The 23625-nt window shown below is 36.8% G+C and overlaps 1 protein-coding gene across 2 annotated transcripts in view; it reads left to right on the top strand.

The window, feature by feature from the left end:
* Positions 1–6130: 6130 nt before the first annotated feature.
* Positions 6131–23625, top strand: part of NYAP2 (neuronal tyrosine-phosphorylated phosphoinositide-3-kinase adaptor 2) — a gene marked incomplete at both ends in the record, with an annotated part of 293502 nt that continues 276007 nt past the window's right edge. For both annotated transcript variants that reach the window (XM_080689004.1, XM_080689005.1), the window contains one exon: positions 6131–6351. In XM_080689004.1, the coding sequence (XP_080545130.1) occupies positions 6131–6351 (221 nt within the window). The remainder of the gene's footprint in view (positions 6352–23625) is intronic.

Here is a 23625-nt window from a genome sequence, read left to right as displayed (position 1 = left end):
ATACAGTACAGGTGGAAAAATGTCCAGATTCAGGGAGTCATCAGGACTTTGTGTCTGGAAAATAAAAGTTTCATATAAAGAACAGCTTCATTTAAAAAATTTGGGGTAAACACTTTAAGAAAAAAAGGAAGGCAGTGTTCGTGAGGCTAGTAGACTAGTTGACTCGGATAATGCTAGTAAATGTAGAAGATGCTTTTGGTAAATGAAAGCACAAGGTCCACCCTAAGGTTCTGCCTGACAAGTCTGTGTGCATATTCACCTTCAGCAGTGTCAGTGAGCTGGGGTGTTTGATATCACAATACATGAAATTCACTCATGGAGGAATTTGTTCTGAATTTTAAGCAAAGGAAAGAGAAATGCTTAAACATATATATGAGGGAAGCTGGCAGGCTGAATATTTATGTGACTCTTTCTCTATATCCTTTTATAACACCAGCCTGTAGCTAATCAAAAGCCTTCTATGCCATGTGGAAACTCAACCTTGACATGAATGGGTTCCACTTTGAATTTCTTCTGTAGGTTGAGACTATGTTCAACGGAGACTTCAAATGACAAATCCTACATATTCCATATAATCTTAGTTAATTTTTTTCCATTCACACATTTCTTAACAATGCTCTTCATTTTTCACTTTAACACTAAAGGATCATGAGGTACCTTAGCTTCTGGATAGAAGAATTAGCTATAGAAAAAGAAAAAAAGGAAGTTAATTTATAACTTTATGTTCCTAGAGATTCCATTTTGACATATTTAATTTACACTCCACATGTATGTGAAATGGATAGTTTTATTTCTGTGGAAAATCTTATAAAAATGTCACTTTCGGTTCTAGTTTTCAACATTGAGAAAGGACAATGAGAGTTCGCACAAAATAAAATAATAAAGTTGTTAATACAGGGTCATTATACTTAGTGTTTTGAATGTAATAAGGATCCCAACAATTTAAATTGATGCATCTTAGATGGGTTGGGTGAAATTTCAAATTTCAGGTAGTGTCACAATATTATACAAAGTAATTTTGTGAAGGGTGTGTCAAACAGGATATAAATAATGAAGCAAAAGAACATAATAAAAGAAAACAAAACAGCTGAACAATTAGTTATCTAGTTGGATTTAAGCCAATATTAGTAGCTTTTATAAGAATGAACATGGTTTAAGCTAATAATTAAACAAAAGGAATCTCATGAATGCAGAATACAGCAGTGGAGAAAGGCATAAAGTGACCATAGGAAGTTATCAGCGCATTTTCTGGAGATTTTGACTTAGTCACTTTAGGTCTTTCCCCAAGGAAAGTTCCTGACATGATTTTAAATGTGTTAAGACTCATGTGTTAAGACGGTAAGTAGGTGTGGTTAAAATCTAATTTGTTTTGAGCAAAAAAAAAAAAAAATGGCTATACACATACTAGTTGAATTAAGGGTTGACCATTAAAAAGCAAATGTTATCCAATATCCCACTCTGTTCTCACTATCTCTCTCATGCAGTAATTAGAGGTATAGTAGGGTAGACTCTTATTCATGGAGATATATCTTATATGCCACATGCATACGAAGACCCCATTTACCTCTTAATAAATAGAGTCTTCTAAAGGGCAGAAAAATATAGGTGCTAAACAAGAGTTTTTGTGAGATACTTGTATGCAGGATTTCCATTTGAGGGGCAAAAATGGGCCTGGTTTAATATCAATCAGTCAAACTATAGCCAAATCTTTAGTGGTATAGAACAAATCTTAATCACTACCCATCCTAGCCATAAATCCACATTTCTGAGACAAAGGAACTTAGGATCTTATTTTGCGGACTCTCGCTGAATCAAATGGTAATGAAGTTGACAATTAACATGAGATTTGTTTTTCTTTAGCGAGGCCATAAATCTTTTCTCTCAATGTTCAATTCAGAAATCCTCTTGGGCTAGAACAGTGGAATCCTATGGAATTTGTTGACTATAAGTCCCAATACCCTTATTTTCTAAAACATTAGAGGACAATAGATACATCCTTTGACCACAAGCATTTGGTTGATGGGGAAATGTATTCACGCCTATCTTGACCTCCATTTGCACATCTGTGATTAAAGTCGAATTATATTAAATAGTTTACTCACCCATGTTTCAAACAAATTATGTTTATCAAGGAGATATAAAATAATCTTGTCGACAATTAGGAATTGGGAAACATGTCTAACAAGTACGTTTCTGACTAATAATTATGATCATGTTTTCTGAACACTTGTATGCATTTTTTTAGTGAATCCTGGCAACATAACTATCTCAACCACTATTTTTCTCAAAATGTAAAAATTAGAGTTTAAAGATGTTTAATAATGAACACAAAACCATTGACCCAGAAGCTCCTTCTTGGAGATTGTTAGGCCATACTGCAAGGCTTCTCATTGGTGCCTGGGTTACTTCCAAGCCTTCCTTACATCCCAAACTACCTTTTGCATGTGGATGAGTAAACAGAAAAGTGTGATGTTTAAGTAATAAATGGGTCCTAGCCCATTTTTGAAGACAGCATGTAATCGTTGAAAAGTATTTCTTGTTTATGCTCAAAAATGGTAAAAATGAAATACATCAGACCAACTGCTGAGTTTCACCTAAATCAGCTACCTAATCACACACAATGTGATTTATAATGCTTTTACACTGACCCTGCAGTGTAGACATCTACATATATTCCTTAGTGCCTGGTTCTCAATAGGCACTTGAAAAATGTGTGAATAAACAAATATTCATAAGATTGAATATTTGTCTAGAATCATCTCAGTTCCATACTGTTAAGTTTTACTATATCTTATGATTGATTTTCATCTCAAAAATTCCAACTCAGCCAAACATGGTGGTGCATACCCACAACCCCAGTACTTGGGAGGCTGAGATAGGAGGATTGCCATCCCCAGCAACATAATGAGGCTTTAAGCAACTTAGGGAGACCCTGTTTAAAAGTAAAAAAAAATAAAAAAGTAAAAAAGTAAAAAAATATAAAATATAACTAGGGGTGTAAGTTGGAGGTAGAATTCCTTCATGTTCACTGCCCAGCACACACAAAAGGATATTCATTTAAATAAACATAAACTTCCATAGAATGTTTTGTAATAATATTATTTATTTAGGTGAGATTAGCTAGTCTATGAAAGTGAAGGATCATATCTTTTCTTCTGATATTTGGAAGCTAAAGAGAAATTAGAAAACAAAAGACTTCAAATATATGAGAAGAGATACCAGTAGGTCAGTGGAAGAAGGGGACTGAGGGAGGGAGGAAGGGAAGGCAAGGAAATAGTTGGTAAAAGCAACAGTTAAAACAATCCTACGTCCATTTGCAAAGGTACCAACACCAATTTCAATATTATGGATGAAGAGGTACAGGGAACAGGGAGATCAGGAGGAAAATGTACAGTCGTTGTATGCATATATTTTGCTATCACATTAAGCTTCCATATGATATATGGTTACAATGCACCAAAGTATGTAAATAAAACTTAATAAAAATAAAAGAAGTAAAAGACCAGCCAACTCAAACGACCAGGGCAAGCAAGGTATTATCTCTAGTATCCTTGTAATAATGGCTTAGCTTGATTTTTTTCATTTTTTTTAAATTGAGGCACATCAAGTGCTGAAGTCTGTAGTAAAAGTAAATTCTCTGTGATGACAATGTTTTAGCTCTTGGAGAAATATTCTCTTGTCCCCTCTCCCTTGAAATCCCAGTCATTTGTAATAGCAATTTCCCCTTTCTCTCTGTGTCCACCACTTACTTAAGAGTCTAATCTAGTGGACTGATATTAAAATACAATTCAATTGCATTAAATAGTTGGAATTAAAAGAACATTTCATTTTTATCCCACTAGGGCTTAAAATTAAACAAAAGGTAATGAAAAATTAACATAAAAATCATAAGTCTGCACACAACTGTAGCCTCCAGTTTCAAAAATGTCTTAGATTGGGAAGAAAATCCCTAAATTCAGGGTGAGCTTCAAATATGGGTTCACTGGCAGCTGAAATGCTAATAAACTCTGATAAGAAGTGAAATTTCCACAGCTCTGAGCCAGATCAAGAAACATGATTATACTTGTAAGAAGTCTAGTGTTAAGATGATTAGTAATACAAAAATTAGGGTCTGGGTCTTTTAAATTAAAGTGCTTTACTATTATTTTCAGGACACATTGCTAAGACTCTGAAGTAGTAAAAGGTGTAAGATAATATACAACTTTTAAATGGACAGTTTTTCCTTTTTGTTAATTGGTTTGGCTCTTTAAAATCTGATTCATTTATTTTGTTTACCACAGTAAATATGCAAAAGAAGGCAGAAGGTTTTATTAAGCTACAAGAGTAAAATTTTTATTTGATAGAATTCATTTAAGTTTTTTTCTTTTTTATTGATTAAAGCAAAATTCCTTTAAACTCTGCCTTTAATAATTTTAAAAATCTTCTCTTCAATGCAAGCTGATTTTCATAACCTGCTTGCCTGCTCTCCCATCCATCCATCCATCCATCCATCCCATCCACTCATATATGTTCATTTAACATTACTATTTCTCCCAATCTTCTTCCCATTCAATATTATGGTATTAATTAAATTTACATGGATACTATTTTTAACTCTGTCTTAAATTCTTTATAGTCTGGTCCTAACCTCTCTTAATCTTCACCTTAGCAGGCAGTAGAAATTATTATTACCATCATTTTATGGGTAAATATAATATGTAATGGCTGAAATTTCATTTAAATTTTTTATATGGCTTTGATTTGATTTGGTGTTAATTTTTTAGTAATCCATTTTGTGGCTTAAGCTTTAAACCTTCACATGGCAATAATATAATACATTATCATGGCTTGAGTTATCAGTATGGTCAGGATAAATGTGGCCCTGGTTATCTATAATACTTGAGTCCTAGGAAGTTATGGTATGAAGCCATTATGGAAGACCATTATAGAAAATTATAGAGGATCCAAGGAGATTATTCCCTATACAAATTATATTAGAAAAGTCATTCCTTAATTGCTGCTATATTACATATGAATAATTCAGATTTACAAATTTCATTTGTTGTGTTTTTAATGCTTTTACTAGTGCATGGTGTTCATACCATGGGACTCAAAGTGATACACACATATAGGCACCTACCAGTTGGTGTAATTCCCTTGCTCATCACACCAGCTCCCCCTCCTCTCTCCATGTTAGTCAGATTGGTGATAACTTCATACATGTAAATAACATTATTCCAACTGTTTCTTTCAACATTTCTCCTTTTTACCTTTCCCATCACCCTCTACCAATCCTTTTCCACTATTCTCTTAGTTTGCCTCTTTATGCATCTGAAGTCTCTTTACCCCTTTATTTTCTTTCTAGCTTCAGCCAATCTTAGAAAGTCAAAAGTCATGTTTTCTTTCAAATGTAGAAGCTTGACAGAATATGTAATTAATTTTTGAATTTTAAGGAAAGTAGTTAATACAAAAGTTTGTCTCAAACAATTTTACTATGTTATTTGAAATTGCACAGAGAAAATTCCTTATGACAATGAATAATGAAATTCAGATCTGATATATCTTATTGTACAAGAATACTTATTTTTTGCATTACTGAGGATTGAGCCCAGGGGTATTTTACCTCTGACCTACACTCCCAGCCCTGTTTCTATTCTTTATTTTGATACAAGCTTCACTAAGTACCTGAGGCTTGCTGTGAACATGCGATCCTCCTATTTGTCTTAGCCTCTCAAGTACTGGCGTTATAAAAGTATTCATCACCAAGCTCAGCAAGAAGACAATGTTTTTGAGATACAAAAAAAAAAATCACTACTAATTATGTAAGCCAAATGCTTATCTCCATGCACAGCATTTTAAATTTTGTATTACCTCCCCTTCCAGGACCTTTTGTCCTCTCCCACTAATGTTTCTTCTGCTCTGAGAGAGTGTTTGATCCTCAGGTGATATTCCTTTGGCATTACTTCAAGTACTCCATTCGAATATTCCAATAGTTTGAAATTTCTAAAAAGACACTTCCTTCAAATAGAGTCCACCATATTCAAGAGAGATTTAGGCTGCCACATGCCAAGGACAATAAGGAGCTCTTGGCTCTTCTCTCTCCCATGCTAAAGGTGTGATGCCTTCTTCTCCTGCAGGAAGTTCCTTTTACATGCTCCCCTCCAAGATGATGAGTGCTAATCCCGAGGAAGACCCATTGGATGCCTTTCTCCAGTACATTGAAGACATGGGGATGAAGGCCTACGATGGCCTAGTGATTCAGAATGCATCCGACATTGCACGCGAGAACGATCGCTTGAGAAACGAAACCAATCTGGCCTATCTGAAGGAGAAGAATGAAAAGCGCAGGAGGCAGGAAGAAGCAATCAAGCGGTAATTATTTATAAAATATCCTAAGCTCTGGGTACATGAGGAAATCTGTGAGTGGCCGAGGCTGCGATGGTGTTGCTTGGTCAAGAAGGGGCTTGTCAGAGGTAGCCAGACTTGATGAGGTGAGATGACAGTGGAGATTTAACAGTAACAAGGACACCGTCCAGTCTGCTGACAGGGTCCTTGCCTTAGTTAACAAAAGTGATTCACTTGTGCGCTGTGCATATGGAGGTACAGATGGGCTGGGGAAAGAATTCAATTTCCTCTCCATAAAAGCTCATGCTCAACAATCTCTTGATAAAAGCACAAGGGAATACATAAACACTTTAACAGGCAAAGTTTGATGAAAATCTCCACCTTTAATGGCCCATGTGTATAGTTCTTAACGTGAAGTTCATCTTTCTGGAATATGACCAAGATGCATCAATAACTAGATGAATGTGGCTTCTGAAGGCAGTGGACTCTTCAGCGTGTACTCTTTGTGCTCAATTTTATGGCTATTGCATCTCTTGTTTGGTACTGAGTGCCCCAGGTTTGTTCAAATGAATTACTTTCATGGTACAAAACACACCACCTACAAGTTAATGAGCCCCAGGGTGCCACCTTCCAAATGAAGGTTAAACTTCCTGGGGCGCTAACACCAAGAAAATGGTACACATCTCTTGATTTTACAAAAGAGTGTTTTCTAATGTTTGTGCTTTCCAGTGGTATATGTGGTACTTAACAGGAGTCCTGATTCTTTACTGGAATCTGGTTACCAAAGAGGAAATTCCAAAATAAAGGAGATAATTCTATGGATTATTTAGGTAACTGAATAATAAGAGTTAAAATGTTTTGATAGGTCATGCCAAACTATTCATCTAAACTGGCATTGATATTTTGCTTCATGAGTATTATGACATAAAGGAAAAGAAAATATTCACTTATGATGAACTATTTGTGCTCATAAAGAAAGGAATAAGGTTACACTGCTCCTTTTTATAAGAGAGAGAGAGAGAGAGAGAGAGAGAGAGAGAGAGAGAGAGAGAGATTGAAAGAAATTTGGAAATCACAAACTAGTAAGAAGTACTGTGTAAAACTGTTTTGAAAGTGTACTCTCTTTCCTCTGGAAAATTAATATGGAAATTATTCTTTTTCCAGGTCTATATTATTTGTAAAATTGCTCATTCATTCATTCATTCATTCATTTTTTATGTGTGTGTGTATGGTACTGAGGATTGAAACCAGGGACATTCTAGCTCTGAGCTACATTCCCCAGCCCAAATTTATTATTTATTTGAAAATAGGGTATTACTAAGTTGCAGAGGGCCTAAGTTGTGAAGGCTGGCCATGAACCTATGTTCCACCTGTCTCAGCTTTCCAAGTATTGGGATTACAAGCATGTGCCACCATACTCAGATTTAAAATTGCATACATAGCCCGGCGTGGTAGCGCACGCTTGTAATCCCTGCGCTTGGGAGGCTGAGACAGGAGAATCGCACAGGTTCAAAGCCAGCCTCAGCTACTTAGTGAGGCTCTCAGCAACTTAGTGAGACCCTGTTTCCAAGTAAAATATAAAATAGGTCTGGGAGTATAGCCGGAAGTAGAAAGCCTCTGGGTTCCACCCTCAGTACCACCAAAAAATAAAAAAATAAAAAATAAATAAATAATTTAAAAAACAATAAAATTGCATACATGATAATTTTTTCCAATTATACATGTTGGTCTTTAAAATTAGTTTATTTATTGTTGAGGACTATGTTAGTTTTTATTTCTATCTAATTTTATTTTGAATCATACTAAATACCCTTAATTTTTTCTGTAAAGTATTCTGATAGACTTATTTGTGTATCAGGACATTTTACTTTGGTTTTGATTCTGAGTTTTTTTTAAATTCAGAACATAAAATACATTTGACATGATTTCTAATAACCAGTTTTACAGCCTAAAGTTTTCCTAATTTTAACATGGAAACAAAATACTGATTTTTTTAAAAAATAGGCCTATATAAAAATTATCTGCTGGATCATTCCTTAGCGGTTTTCTATATAATGATTTATAGATTTTATAACAAAAAAGCCTAATTTTAGTTGGTTAACTGCCTTGTGTAGAAGGGGCATAAAGAACAATGTAAAGAAAGCCTAAAGTTCAAAGTGCGCAGAACAGAAACTTAGATAGGGAGAGACAAACAAAATCCCGCCACTACAGAGTAACTGAGGTCTAGGAAATGTAGGTACGTGAACTTTGAGTTGGTCCCTAGGAGATTAATAAGACAATACTTTCCAGAATTATCTTATAAAACACAGAAGGAAGGATAGCTCATCGTACATTGTGTTGAAGAAGTCCCAAATGATCTGGGGATATTTACTTCCATGTCACCCCTTAAACAGAAGATAAAATCCATCTCCTCTGCCTTGAGAACAGAGTGAAAAGCAGGAGGAAGTAAATGTCCTATTATGTGCTAACTGGTAAGAACTGATGGGTGGTGGTTTGGACAAGGATGGTAACAGTAAAGTTGGTATAAAACCATCAAAGTATGGGCAACATACAGTTCTCTGATTGATGGCTACACATGAGTAAAAGGAAGTAATTAAAGGTTTGTTGTGTTGTTTTCTATTTTATTTTATTTTATGCTTAAACTAGAGCAATGATGCTTCCATTTAATAAAATGGCAAAGACGGAAGGAGGATCATGATAAATGGTGCGGAGCTGGAGCTTACTCTTTTATGCCAGTTGTGTGAAGCTCTTTAAGTACCATAATGGAGATTCTGAACACATTGCTGGTAAAAGATTTGGGACTTATGGTAGAGTTCAAAACTGGAAGTGCAGAAGTGAGAGTCATGTTCTATAGATCGTCACAGCTGTGAGCCTGAATGAGCACGTCTGGGGTGTACATTTAGATAGAGAGGAGGAAGAAACCCAGGGCTGTTTCTTGAATCATCTCATTGCTTCCATGATAAAAACCTTAGAAGCATTTGGTAAGTGCAGCTCATTGAACAAAGAACCACAAAGGAGAATTTTGTCTCCACCTGCAGTGTCTAAAATGATTGAAGAAGCTGGGCATGGTAGCGCACCTTTGTAATCCCCACGCTTGGGAGGCGGAGACAGGAGGATCACGCTGGTTCTAAGCCAGCCTTCCTGAGGCTTAAGAGACCCTATTTCCAAATAAAAATATAAAATAGGTCTGGGAGTATAGCCCGGAGGTAGAAGCGTTTCCGGGAATCCCAGTACCACCAAAATAAGTAAATAAATAAATAAATAAATAAATAAATAAATAAATAAATAAATACAAAAAATAAAATGACTGAAGAAGAGAGATTTTGCTGGTGATCAACTATATGGAAGCCTGAGAGCTGACCATTGCCTTTTACTATATCAGTGTTAATATCAGTTTTATTAGAAAGCTGGGGACAACATCCAATAGAATAATGTTCATGAGAAAATAAGAAAATTGAAGTAAAATGTAAAGAACTCTTTTGAGGACTTTCAAAGTTATAATATTTAAAAAGCTTGTAGAGTAGTTGGAGGGACAAAGTGATGTATGGTGTTGTTTTGGTCATCGTTCTAGTAAGGAGAGAGAAAACTCACATTTTTAAAATGTTGACGTAAAGCCGAGTTTGGTAGTACAGGCTTGTAATTCCACACTTGGGAGGCTGAGACAGGAGGATCATGCAAATTTGAAGCCAGCTTCAGCTACTTGGTGAAGCTCTCAGCAGCTTAGTGAGACCCTATTTCAAAATAAAATATAAAATAGGTCTGGGAATGTAGCCCGGAGGTAGAAAGCCCTGGAGTTCCATCCCCAGTACCACAAAAATAAAATAAAATGTTTATGTAAATAATTACCATAGAAAGGGAAAATTAATGATTTAGAAAAGGGAAAAATTTACTGGGAGGATGCCTTTAAGTAGGTGGGAAGAGCGGGATCTTGGGAGGAAAAGAGACAGTTCAGCCATTCAAAAAGAAAATGGTGCCTCAGCAGAGGGATGAAGGGATGATGAATGGATGAAGGATTAGAAACAGCACATGAAGGCCTTCAAACCTGATTTTTCTAAAGCCGCTAGGATAAACTTAAATCAGCCAAACTATGAAAGTAAAATGGGTGGAAAAACAAAAGCACCCGGGAGTATCTAGCTGAAGAAAGAGACAGAGGGACAGGACTTCTGAACAGTCTTGTTTTCCTGCCCTCCAGAAGCTTCAGTACAGCTGAAGTTAAAGAATGGGAGGGAGAGCAGGAGCCTGCGGCTCATTACCAGCCATGGAAGGGAAACAGTGTGTTGGGGAAGTCCTCCAGGGGCAAGCCAGGCCTCAGCGCAATTACACACAGCAATGGCCTCCCTCACTGGAGGGGCTCACACTCAGGCTTCACTCCAAAGATGACCACAGCACACCTACAATCTCAGGACCTAGGAGGCTGAGTCAGGACGACACAGATTGGAGGTCAGCCTCAACAACTTTGGGAGACTCTGTTTCAAAATAAAAATAAGGGGGTAAGCTTGGAGGTCCAATGGCCCTGGGTTCAATCTCCAGTATAAACAAACAAATGAAACAAACGCAGGGAGAGACTCAGATGTAATGTTAAAACAGCCAGGTGCCTAGATAGAAGATAGTAATGGGTATATCCCCCAACCCGAGTGAGGTCAGTCATATCTTAAACAACATTTTATCACTGGGCTTGTAATTGTTCACAGGCACTAGGAATACTAAGATGTGGCATGTGCCTCGTTATCTTTAACTGTTCCCTGTTCTTTTTTATTCTCCCCTCCCACAAACCTGTTTCTGAAATTCTGATTTAGAGTATAACTATCTCCGGAAGGATCAGATTTCTAGTGGAGCTCCCAAAGCTATTGCAACTTCCGTTGTGTCTTTCTTTTCCCAGAAGCAAGGCCCATGTACAGCATGAGGGCATAAACGTCTCTGGATATTGCTGGAGGAGGCAGTTGGAGAGAGAAGAGTGAGAGAAAGCAGAGAGTTTATAGCTGGACAGGAGGAGACTAAAGACCTCGCGCCCGCCCAGTCTTGTCCCAAGGCTGGCTGTGACAGCTCAAGCAGTACACTCTCAGTATCTAGAGTAGTGCCCAAATTCAATTTTACTGTACTCACATTGTGACCAGTGCCCCGGGTTCTGAAAATTTAAAAAAAATATAGTATTTACATTTTTTAAATTGCTTCAGCTTCTCTAATAAGAAGAGTATTTTTAATCTTTTTAGAATGTTCAAAGCAAGAGTCTAGTTGATTAAAAAAAAAGTATTGCAGGGGGTTTCAGAGATGGAGGGTGATGGATGCACAGCACCCACATCTAAATTTAACATGTATTTTAATATTTTTAACCATGCAATTTCTGTCAAGTAAAGAATATTCAATGTGGCGTTAATGAACGTGGCCTAATTAATTAAAATTACTTAATGGGTCTTCTGAATGCCTTTTACAATACACACTATAATTTTAATATATAGGCTATAAATGCCAAAATACTAAAGATGAAGTGTGTTTGACCTTGAACGGGCATTGATGGTAATTCTCTGTGAAATATGCCAGTTGCAATTTCAGAAATGTGCAGACTGCCAAGGATTGCTTAAAAAATGGAAATAGGATTTCATATGATTGACCTTCTGGATCACATATGTGCTGAAACGCCTTTTGTGCTGAAGCTGGGAAGCTTAAAACACTGAGCTCCTAGAAAAAGAATATCCTCATCACTTCCCCAGCCATCTCTGCCACTAAGGCGTGCTGAGCCCAACCCCTTATTTTTATTTATTTATTTGTTTGTTTCTTTGTTTGTTTATTTATTTATTTATTTATTTTTGTGGTACCGGGGATGGAACTCAGGGGCACTGTACCTCCGAGCTACACCCCTGGCCCTAATTTTTAGTCTTTTTAATTTTGAAGCTGGGTATCATTGAGTTGCGATGAGCCTCATGAGGTAGCTGAGGATGTCTGCGAACCTGGATCCTCCCATCTCTGCTGCTCCGAATGCTGGGATTGCAAGCATGCGCCACCACGCCAGGCCCAATCCCTTATTTTAAAAGCTACCTCGAGGCCCCTTTGTAAGGAAAGTGAAAGAAATTCACTTTCTTGTACTTTTACTTCCATCTGTGTGAAGAATACTAAATAAATAAAAAGCGATGCTGCTAATGTTTTTCTTAACAGATTTGAATAACATTTGGTGAGAAAGAAGGAGAAAATGATTTAGAGGAGAAAAAAATTAATGGAGAATGTAACAATTCTTTCATGGCTTATCCTTTCTGCTTTTAAAAATCCTCATGTTTTTGTCTAGGTGCTGTTAAATGAGATTTAGTTTTCACTAAAAAAAAACAACAAAAGGCTTCTAAAAAAATAAACCTGCAAAATCCAGAGCTTCCAAAAAGTGACCTCTTTCTAGATTGACTTCTAAATCCTCATGTGTCATATGAGTTAAAAACAGAAAAGACAGTCAAGGTTTAGTCATGGGTGTGGCTAAGGGACCAGCCAATCGGAAGAAGGCAGGTGACCAATAAGAACAGAGTCTGGCCACAGACAACCTGTAAAGCAGGACCTGCATGGACCAGGGAACTTAGTTCTCCCTTGGAGGTTTGCTGCTCACAGGCAGTGGCTTGTTTACGCCATCAGAAAAGGATTCTTACTGAAGAAGATGAAATCAGTCAATACACCAAAAGTGTGATTAGGTTCTAGGATATAATTCAAGCTAACTTTTTCTTGCTGAAATCTGCAGAATTAGTCCCTGTGCCATCTTATTTTGTTATTAGCTATAGCGCTTTGGAAACAACATAGGAAACACTCCTTAAATTAAACACAATACGAAAATTGGCTTCTAGTACATATCTTTCCAAGCATAATATCAACTATAGGAAGGGGCTGGATTTTTTTCCCTTAATGAAACAAATGCTACATTAGTAAAACTTCCCTAAACATTGCGACTGGAAGACAGTTCTAGATTTTGGCAAAGTGTTTATGACACAGAGGACTACTTAGGCTTATTAGCAAGACTCTATTCCCTATGGATGCCCTCAAGGGATCCATATGAGGTTATATTTCCTCTTTAAGAATGACAGTCAGAAATGGAATTAGATTACTTACATCTACTTTAAAATATGTGCAGTTGCATAATAGTACATATACTTGAAAGCTGTTTGTATTTGAGGGATTCAGAATTTCAGTTAGGCAGAGAACCCAAAGACCACTAAAGTCTATCCTTTGCACCAAGAGGAACAAATATGACAAAAAGAAAAAGTAACATTTGCCTTCTTTAACTAACATTGCTCCCCCCCAAATCAAATGGCTATGATACCAAAGTTATGAGTTGCTTAATATTTTAAATGATTTCTTCACCCAAAGATGTAATTATGCTGAGAGCGTTCACTAGACAAATGTTAACCTTACCATAAATCCTCTTCAGATACGCTTGGTTTCCGGGATCATGCACAAGATTTGTAGCAGAAGAGTTTATGGAAATAGGGAACATTTATCGAAGTGCATTTTAGTGAATTGAATAATATGCCCACTCAGTGCGGCATGAATAGCTCCTTTGGTCACAAATAGCTAATCTCACTGGATTTATTTTCCTTGGAGAGATGTTTTATCAAAAGGGGTGTTGAAGCACCATTGCACAGGTAAAGACAATTAAGTGAACAAAGGTTCAGAAACCTGTTTTCAGCTCTTAGATGTACTACAATAGCGGCTAGGGAGGAGTGTGAAGACACACTCCTCAGCTGGTCTCGCTCCAGCACTGGAAAAACCAGGGAAACACCCTTGTTAGAGCAAGCAGGGTCTGGCTGCCTTGAATCCACTGATCTGATCAGATGTGAGCTTCTGACCTAATTTTGCTGTAGGACTTAGTGTTCAGGCAGAGAAAACAAGGTTAATGTGTTGATAAGGGGCAAAATGAAGCAGCAGACAGTGTCTTCATAACCCTCTCTAATCCTGGCTTCCTCTCGTGTTTGCAATTAATTCGAATCGCTTTTCTATTAGTCATTTCAGAGGACCTCAATCAAGCTGCTTTGCTTGTTTTTATGTTAAAATGGTGCATCCGGATTGTCTTTTTCAAAGCTCAACAAGATATTCAGGACAGGGAGTAATTCTGGTTATAATACCAAAGGAACAGGAAGGTTTTTATTCATAGGCTCATATGATTAGAAGGGAAAATTCAATCACTCTCCTTGGCTATCCCTCACTGACTTTATTGAGCCAGAAGCCACATCTACAAAGCTGATTTTAAACGAATTAATTTATTAAGGTGTTCTCTGTTTTTGTTTTCTGTGCTGATGGTGAAGTTAATATTGTTAAAACATGTACCTAAGGATACCCTGTATGCAGATTAAGCAGTGATTGTCTTTCTGCCTAGGATTTTCAGTAAGAGTCACTAAGTGTCCTAAGATCTTCTGAAATCACCAGTTTACTATTTGCATTAGGATTATAGTTGTAATGGTAGTGACCTTAAGTTTACCATTCAGTCACCTGTCAATGTAGAAGACAGGGCCTTTAAGGTAGCCTCACTGGGACTCTCCTCGCAGACCTTTCGGAGATATATTCATACTATAGGAAAGCTATTTGTATTGCTGCTTATTTGCACATTATACCCAGGACCTAGCACTGGCTTTATGTTTTAAGAAGCTCAGTGTCTGACCTACAACTGAAATAAATAGACAGATGTTGGCAAGAGGAGGGGCTTTGCAGAACAGAGGCGCACATGGGCCAGTCCGTCAGCACGAGAACGGACATCTTCTGATACAGAAGAAATTGCAGCGAAGAGTGGACCTCCCAAATGCCCAGGGTGGCAGCAATTGAATGATTGCAAAGAAGCCCACTGGAAAGTGTGAGGTAATCTTTTTTTTTTTTTTTTTTACAAGTTGTATTAAATATGTAGAGATGACTATAGCTAATTTGGCCATTGTCTTATGTCTACGGCTATTTCTTATTTAGGTTATTAGAGGTTACTCTCAATATTTTAAAGAAAGGTGGCCTTCATAAAATGTTTAACAACACAGATAAGAGAAAGAAATTATGATGGAACAAGGCAATGAGTCAGGGGATTTTTATTTTTACTACTAAAAATGCAGCGTCTCCTGGAGAACGTGTCTAATGTAACAAATGAAGGAGCCGGGCAGAACATGAGCATGCTAATAACATGGCTCCCAGGCTTCTGTCCAACTCTGGGGTAGGCAGAAGAAAATGTCTTTATTATAAATGTATGGATCACCTTGAAATTAATTTTAATTGTGAATTGATAGAAGGTAAATCAATCCCCCACCCCTATCATGAATCTCTGCTCAAAACACATGCCTCCAGTTAAAAATTATTATCAGTAACATGTATATTTGGAAATACGCTACGGAATATTCATGTCCATGCAAGGGTATGAATATAACTAGCCTGCCAGGAAGCAGAGAAAGAATGATCGCTGTTTTTTTTTTTTTTTCTTTGTAAAAGCACTTTGAGTAAGATGTACAAGGAAGATTTTTTTTTTTAAATAAAAAGACCAGCATTTAAAATCCATTATTTTAATTAGTAAATTGCATTTTAGTCTCTGATTTGGGTTAAGTACACCTCTCGGCATATTTTGATGTTTGAATTGGAGATGAAGTGGTTCTGCACTGAGGGAAGGAATGCATTACCAAGGAGACTTCTTAATTTTCTATTAGGCTGATGTTTATTTGTGTTGCATAACTATGTTGTTTCTATTTGAAGTATCTTCTGGAACATTTATTGAGCATCTATTATAAGTCAAGCCTTGCTCTAGGTTCCTGGGATAAAACAGTAAAGAAAAATGCTCAGCCTCATTGGATTTACAATCTGACCTTGGTGGCTGGGGCAGGGGCAGGGAGGAATAGACACACACACACACACACACACACACACACACACACACAGCAAATACAGAGCAAGTTAGAATCTGTCGGATTCTGTGCAGAACATTGAGCCAAGGAATTGGAGAACGGTGCAATTTAAAGTTGTTTGCCTAGTTCTGTTTGATGGCACATGCCTGTAATCCCAATACTTGGGAGGCTGAGACAGGAGGATTGCAGATTTGAAGTCAGCCTCAGCAATGGTTGTGAGACTTTCAGCAAAGTAGTGAAACCCCGTTTCCAAATTAAAAAAAAAAAGTAAAATAGAATAGGGGGTAGAACGCCTCTGGATTCAACCCCCAGTAACACAAAATAATCATCATCATAACAGAATACTTTGTTCAGAGAAAGGCTCACAGAAGGTGTTACATTTGGGTGGAGACCACAAAGAAGAAAGGGTAGAAGCCCAGCCACCCTCTGGGGCTATAAGTTTCCAGGAAGAAGAAACACCAGAACATCACTGTGGCTGGACCACAACCGAGCAAGTGTGCTGGAGAAAGTTATAAGGTCAGAGGCAAAGGCGGCCAATTTTGTTGGACCTGGAGGTCACTGACAGGACCTCCACTTTAACTCGGTGAAATTGGGCTGAGATGGGAACTCGTTGAAGTGTTTGGGAAGAGCTTCTGTAATTTAAAGGCAGACTGTGGTGTCTGCTATGGGAAACAGTAAGGGCATAAGCAGGCATACACCAGTTGGGAGGCTGTAAGAGCCACAGAGAAGAAGAAAGACTGGTGTGGAGCCTGGCGGTGGCACTGGGGGTGGGGGTGAGATGTGGTGGAAGTGGAGATATGTTTTAGATGTAGAATTGACAGCATTTGTGACAAACTGGATGTGGGGTGTGAGAGCCACGTTAAAGGGTGGTATTTCCATGATCTGAGATGGAGAAGACAGAACAAGTAAGACTGTGTTTAATGCATATTACGTTGGGGATGTCTAGTAGGCTTCCAATGATCTAATGACGTTCGTTGAAATTTCATGGTCCACTTCTGACAACTTGTAGCTAAGAAATTGAAAAAAAAAATGTTATGGGAACTTGAAATATTTTTTTTAAAGATTAAAAGCTTACATATTTAAATCTGAAGAAATATTTGTTATTGTAATAAGATCATTGAACAGGGGGCTCTACTCTCAGCAATGTCTAAATGTAGAATAGAGTACGGTGGACTGTAGAGACAGTGTTATATATCAGACTTCTAGAACTTTCTCATCTTTGACAATTGAAACTTTGAGCCCATTGGATAGTAAACGGAGGGCACACATCTAGATTAACCAGAGGAAATGAAGAATTTCCTGGTGGTCTCTGTTTTTGAGACAGAGATCTTGACTCAAAGAGCTGTATGATCCCCACACTCCCCACTCTCCAATTCAGGGCAGAGCTGTAGTTTAAGAACCAAGATAAAAGACAGATGTAGGCCCACACAGTGCTTGACATTATCAAAAAGGAAAAGTGCTTTGAAAATGGATAGATTTGATTATGAGCATGAGAGATGTTCATTTGTTATCTTTTGACAAGGGCTGGCACATAAATAATGTTTGTTAATAAATTCACACACAAAATTTTTTTTGTTTGAAGGTATTTGTGTGTGTGTGTGTGTGGGGGGGATACACCGGGTATTGAACCCAGAACCATTTTACCTCCAAGATACACCCCAGTCCTTATTCTTTTGTTTCGAAACAGGATCTCACCAGGTTGCTGAGGGTCTAGCTAAGTTGTTGAAGCTGGCTTTGAACCTGCAACCCTCTTTTCTTAGCCTGTACTGGGATTAGAGGTATATGCCACCACGTTCCACTGTATGAAGGTATCTTGATAAGTCTATAGATAATTGCCGGATTGCAAGAATAAAATCTGGAGAGCTGCTGTACATTTGGATGGAGCAGTGCATAGCCTTGTGGTGGGGGAAACCTAGTGTCTAAATAGAAAACATTCCTTCACTTACCAGCTTTAGTGAGATCCATAAAAAGTTCCTTAGCCCATATATTTTACTAATTTTTATTAAGATAAACAATATTCATTTTGTATGGGTGTTAAAAGAAATAAATATGACATGCAGCTTGTAGCGCAACAGTGGAGTCGCCAGAATATTGCAAATTAGAGGTAGTAGCTGCTATTATTGTTGCATTGGTATTATTATTACTATTACTGCATTTCCTGCTACTATTACTTACTTTTCATCATATAATATGTCTGTATTAATAATAATATATGGGATCATTTTTCAGAAAGTTTCTTCCTCCATCTAGGGTAGAAGCTAATATAGAAAAAAGCAAATGATAAGTTTGCAAATAACACAAGTACAGAGTCCTCAACTATGATTTTTTTTTAATTTTGTTTCATCTTATACATGTATTTTGTGCCATGTTTTTTTGGGGGGATGGGGACCCAGAGGCTTTCTACCTCCAGGCTACACTCCCAGACCTATTTTATATTTTATTTGGAGACAGGGTCTCACTAAGTTGCCGAGAGCCTCACTGAGTAGCTGAGGCTGGCTCTGAACCTGCGCGATCCTCCTGTCTCAGCCTCCCAAGCGTAGGGATTACAAGTGTGCGCCACCACGCCCGGCTTTTTGTGCCATTTTAAAAACAGATAAAATTACATAAGAATGTTGGCATGTGGATAGATTCAAAAGGATGCAATAATTAACAGTTTGGGATCTTAATTACTGAAATGACTTTCAAAAGCAGAGAAGGTGTTTCTTGTACACAGTAGGATTTTAAACATTTGTTTAATCTTTTTTACATTTGTTAAGTCAGATTGTGTTGAAGTTATTTGCTGCACTATTGATATCTTTTCTAGGGGAATAGTAAATTAACTTCTACAATGTGAAATTTATAATGTAATTCATTAGTAAATTTCTAGATCTTTTAAAGAAATTACTTGGAAAATGTTCCCTCTTTGCACATACCTGCTAAGATTTTACCTTTTACTTGGAATGTATCTTTTCTGAAACTGTTATAACATTTAGGTGATAGCTAAAGAGAGCTACAAATAATGAATCATAAAATAAAATAATTTTATCTATGAGAGTAGAAATCCTAAATGATTTCTTTTCACTGTTTGGTAGTTTGGTTTCTCTTCTGGAGATAGCATCATGGTATAAATGCTACTGAAATATTTCTGCTTGGTTCTGAATTGAGAATTCTGGGGGTGCTGGCCGAGAGATGGCCTCCATCTGCCCTTGGCTTGGGAAAAGAACTTTTTCTGTCTAATACTGTTTGATGCGGTAATTGTAGCTTAGACCTATCCAGTTCGTATGGGGAGACTTGAGTTTTTAGGAATTCTCATGGAGGGATTCTTAATTTCCTAGGATGCTTTTTGCACGGTTTCACAAATAATATGAAAGTTGTTTGAATGTCTGTGAATAACAACATAATTGAAATACTATTTGTTTTGAAAATAAGTAAAAAGAATCATCAGGAATCATTTGTCAAGTAACTTGTTTTCTAGATTACTATTAAGCAGAACATTTTTATTAGCAGCTAGTATTTTATTTTATTTAGGAGAGAGATGACATTTTTGACTTAGTAAAAAACAAACAATAATGAAGAAATTTAAAATAAAGATACCAGGGAAATATCTAGTGATCAGAGCACACCCAAAGACTCTTCTCTCAGGAGAAGGAGGGCAATGTCCTTTTTATCCTCTTCCTATTTCAAGGTTCAAAATCGTACAGTGGGGATATTTGTTCAAGGTGAGACTATACTGTGAAATGATTCATCTTTATGTTCTTTTAAGGTGTTTGAAGAAAAGATCATAATGAGTGTAAATTATTCTCTCCTGCCTGGTGGCCTCTGGATGGTGAAGCAAAGACTTAAGAGCTGTGTAGTTTATGACATTTCTCTTGATTTTTGCTGAGTTCTGTTTGAAGCCCCCAAATCCTGGAAGATCAATAAAAACCATTGCATACTTTTCAGAGAAATAAATCTCACAAGACTTTATAACTTCTGTTATAGTACAGACATATTCACTTCCAGAAACTAGTTTTCTTTGAGTATCAACTATAGTGCTTGAACTGTTTCTTCTTTTACTTGTAATTTCACTTTCATTTCTTCTTAACAACTTGGTAAGGTTTTAATTCAATCTTTGGTTTTGTTCTTTATAGTCCATTTCATTTAAATCTTTATTTCATTTTGTGTTTGTTCTGCTCAGTGTGCCCAGGTATTTTAAAAAGGCCTAGGTATTTTGAATATAAAAGAAGAGGAACACGTTTTCAAAACATGGTACATAGTTTAGCAGATTAAATAGGATAAAGGAGATGGGGGAAGGGGAGAGAAAATGACTGCCCAGTAAAAGCCTTTTTAGCAAATCATACTGAATCTCATTAATAAAGAATACATCCACTAAAGCTGTACAATCAATCTGCCATGTGCATTAGTGATGTCTAGTCCAATTCAGGTAGATAAATTGTTCTCTAAGTGTCAGTCGCTGCCACTCAAGTCACAATACCAATAATACATGCCAGACTGAATTTCCCCTTATTCATGACAATTTATTTTATTCACAGAGATAGACTGAACTAAACTGGTGTAGGAGAAGAGAGATATCTGTTTGAATGAACACTGCCAATAACAGCAAAAAAAAAAAAAAGTATAGATAACTGGAAAGAAAATCAACAGACAAGGATGCTGTAATCCAATCTACCAAAAATAAACTGGCAAATAGCAATCCAACTAAACACCATTGCCAAAAATGACAGTTAAAAATACAACCAGGAAAGTGTAGTCAATGCAGAGCTCACTCAGATGAGAACAGTATTGTAGTGAGAGATAGAAAGCCATCCTGTGGAAACTCTGGGACACAAGATAAAAAAGTGCACAAAGTTATCATATACTTCCATGCATATTTTAATCATAGAGTCTTGGTCTGTTTTCTACCCATGATGAATTCTATTTAATGATGAGTACCATGATTAATATATTTCTCAATGAATAGCTGCCAGAAGTGCTCATTATTTTAAACAGGTACTTTGCAAAAAGACCCAATATAATGTGCCATTGTGAGTCTCTGGTTTGAATTGACACCATATTATTTTTTCTAAAGAAATCGGTCTGTTTCACATATGACCTGAAAATAAAAGCACTTGCTTTTGAACCTATAGTCCAAGGGAAAGTATCCTGTCACTTCTTACACGATTAAAAGTCTCCAAGGAGATATTGTGCATGTAAGGGAGCATTTTGAAATGAGGTGGAAACACTAAGCCTGTGCAGTTATATGATTGCATTAAAGCAGAAGAATGAAAGATTAGGGTGGTATTGGGTTTTAGGAAGGAATGCCGCGTGTGGATTTGTCATTAATGCAGTGACCCTATCTACCCAAGCCTTTCCATTTCAACGTGACTTAAAATTCTAAAAGGAAGTCGGCTTCTAGGTATCAATGCAATCCCTTGTGTAAGTTGCCTTTAGCTAAGAACCTCTATCTTTAATTTCACACAATTGGCAACCTTGGCTTGTGAGAGACTGTGATTTAGTTAACACGAAAACAGAATGACCTCTGTCACCCTAGAGTTGAATGAGACGTTCAACCCAGGCTTGATGGCATGCATGAACTATTGTAGGAACAATAACCTGGAAAGAATGGAATGGCCTCAGTGAATAAAGGGAGGGATGGACAGACCCCTCCTGCCGTAGCCTGGTGTTCTGCTAGACAGGCGTGTGCATGCATATCCTTGAATGCTGAGCTTGAGTAACGCATGTGTTTCCTTACCTGCATCACACGGATAAAAAAGCTATTACAGACGGGCTCATAACGATCAGCCTGATACAATAAAACTATCTCCATGTGCAAATAGCAGCTCTTGTTAGTAGCTGATAAGGAAGTAGTGTATTCTGGCAGCACGAAAGAGTGTGTTTCAGATACACTGACTAGTTTCAACTCTTCATGGAGTTGAGTTAGTTAATAAAAATCTCATCCTTCTACTACCAGAATCATGAAGGTGTTAGCGATGATGGAAAAATAGACCCTTTTAAAAATTATTTCTAGAGTGAAGATTCAGAGATGTTTTATTCCCCAGGTGTATAGCACAGTCCTCAAGTTAATTCATGAAATACAATATCACACATTTAAGATCAGACCAAGATTACTAAAAGTCAACATTTTATTTCATTTTGTTTTCATTCCTGTGTGGCCTTTCAAGGGGGGGAAAAGAGTATCCCTAACCCTTTTCAAATACATTGATAGACTGAAAAATTGAACCAAGAAAATGCTATTTTGTATTAAAATACTAGCAGGGCAATGAATACATTAAAAGTGAAATTTTATCAAGTTATTTTTTCTTCCCCAGTATAAGTATTTCAAGTTAATTAATACCCATTTTGCAGTTGGACATGGTGGTGCATGTTTGTAATTCCAGCATTTGGGAGTCTGAGACAGGAAGATCTGGGTTCGCAGCCAGCCTCAGCTACTTAGTGAAGCCCTCTGCAACTCAGTGAGACCCTGTTTCAAAATAGAGAATAAAAAATAGGGCTGGAGGTGTAGCTTGGAAATAGAATGTCCCTGCGTTCCATCCCAGTACCACAAAAAAATACCTACGTTGCACATTTTCTCTAATATTTTCCATTCCCTATTTGTATTATTAAAATCCTGCCTTTCATTTCTGGGCAAAGCAAACAGCCACATAAATAATATCACTTATATGCATCATAGCAAGAGTCATCTACTTAACCTGGTTTAAAAATTAACATAGGCATTTAAATTTTTTTTTAAACATTGGGATTTTTGAGGTTTGAATTCTAAGAGTTATACTATGCTATTATTTATCAAATCTTGGTGTTTAAATATCTAGAAAAATATCATTAATATATTGTTTAGTCACTCATTGGCCATGTTTCACTGTCTAAACTACAAGTCAGTCTAAATGTTCAGAAATTTTCAAATTTCAATTTTCTTTCTTTTTTATTACCTTTATTTTAAATGTATTTTATTGCCTTCTGCCACCCTTATTGCTTAAGTTCTCAGAATACCAAATCATTAAATACAAACACATTTGAAATACAAAGAAATATAAAAAGAGAGAGGTCAAGGACATGTTAGCCAGGTAATTAAAAAGCCAGACCTCTTCCCTCCTTCTCTAGTCTCTGAATGTATAACCTTGCAAAACATTTGTAAAAAATAATTACAAAAAGACATTTTTGAAGTTTTGTGAATTAAAGAAATAATTAAATCAATTGCTATTATGCTAAAAGTTGTATATCTGAATGGACACTCCTTAATTATTATAGTAATATGACAAGCTTTTGTCAACCTTAAATATACAAACCGACTGATTTATTTATGTATTTATTTTTCATATTTTGAAGTGTTTATTTGTTTCTGTCAGTATCACTGAGTTTTGACAGGCTTCATTCCAAGCATATATTTAATTACTTACAAATTTGGGTATTGATGTTTATTTCTTGCTTAAAGGATTAAACATTTTTTTTTGGTGGTACTGGGGTTCCTGGAAGCCCTTCTACCTCCGGGCTA

Source organism: Muscardinus avellanarius (genome assembly GCF_963383645.1).
Source record: "Muscardinus avellanarius genome assembly, chromosome: 2".
Lineage (NCBI taxonomy): Eukaryota > Metazoa > Chordata > Mammalia > Rodentia > Gliridae > Muscardinus > Muscardinus avellanarius.
The sequence above is the reverse complement of the archived record's forward strand: the minus strand, read 5'-3'. Positions and strand labels throughout refer to the sequence as shown.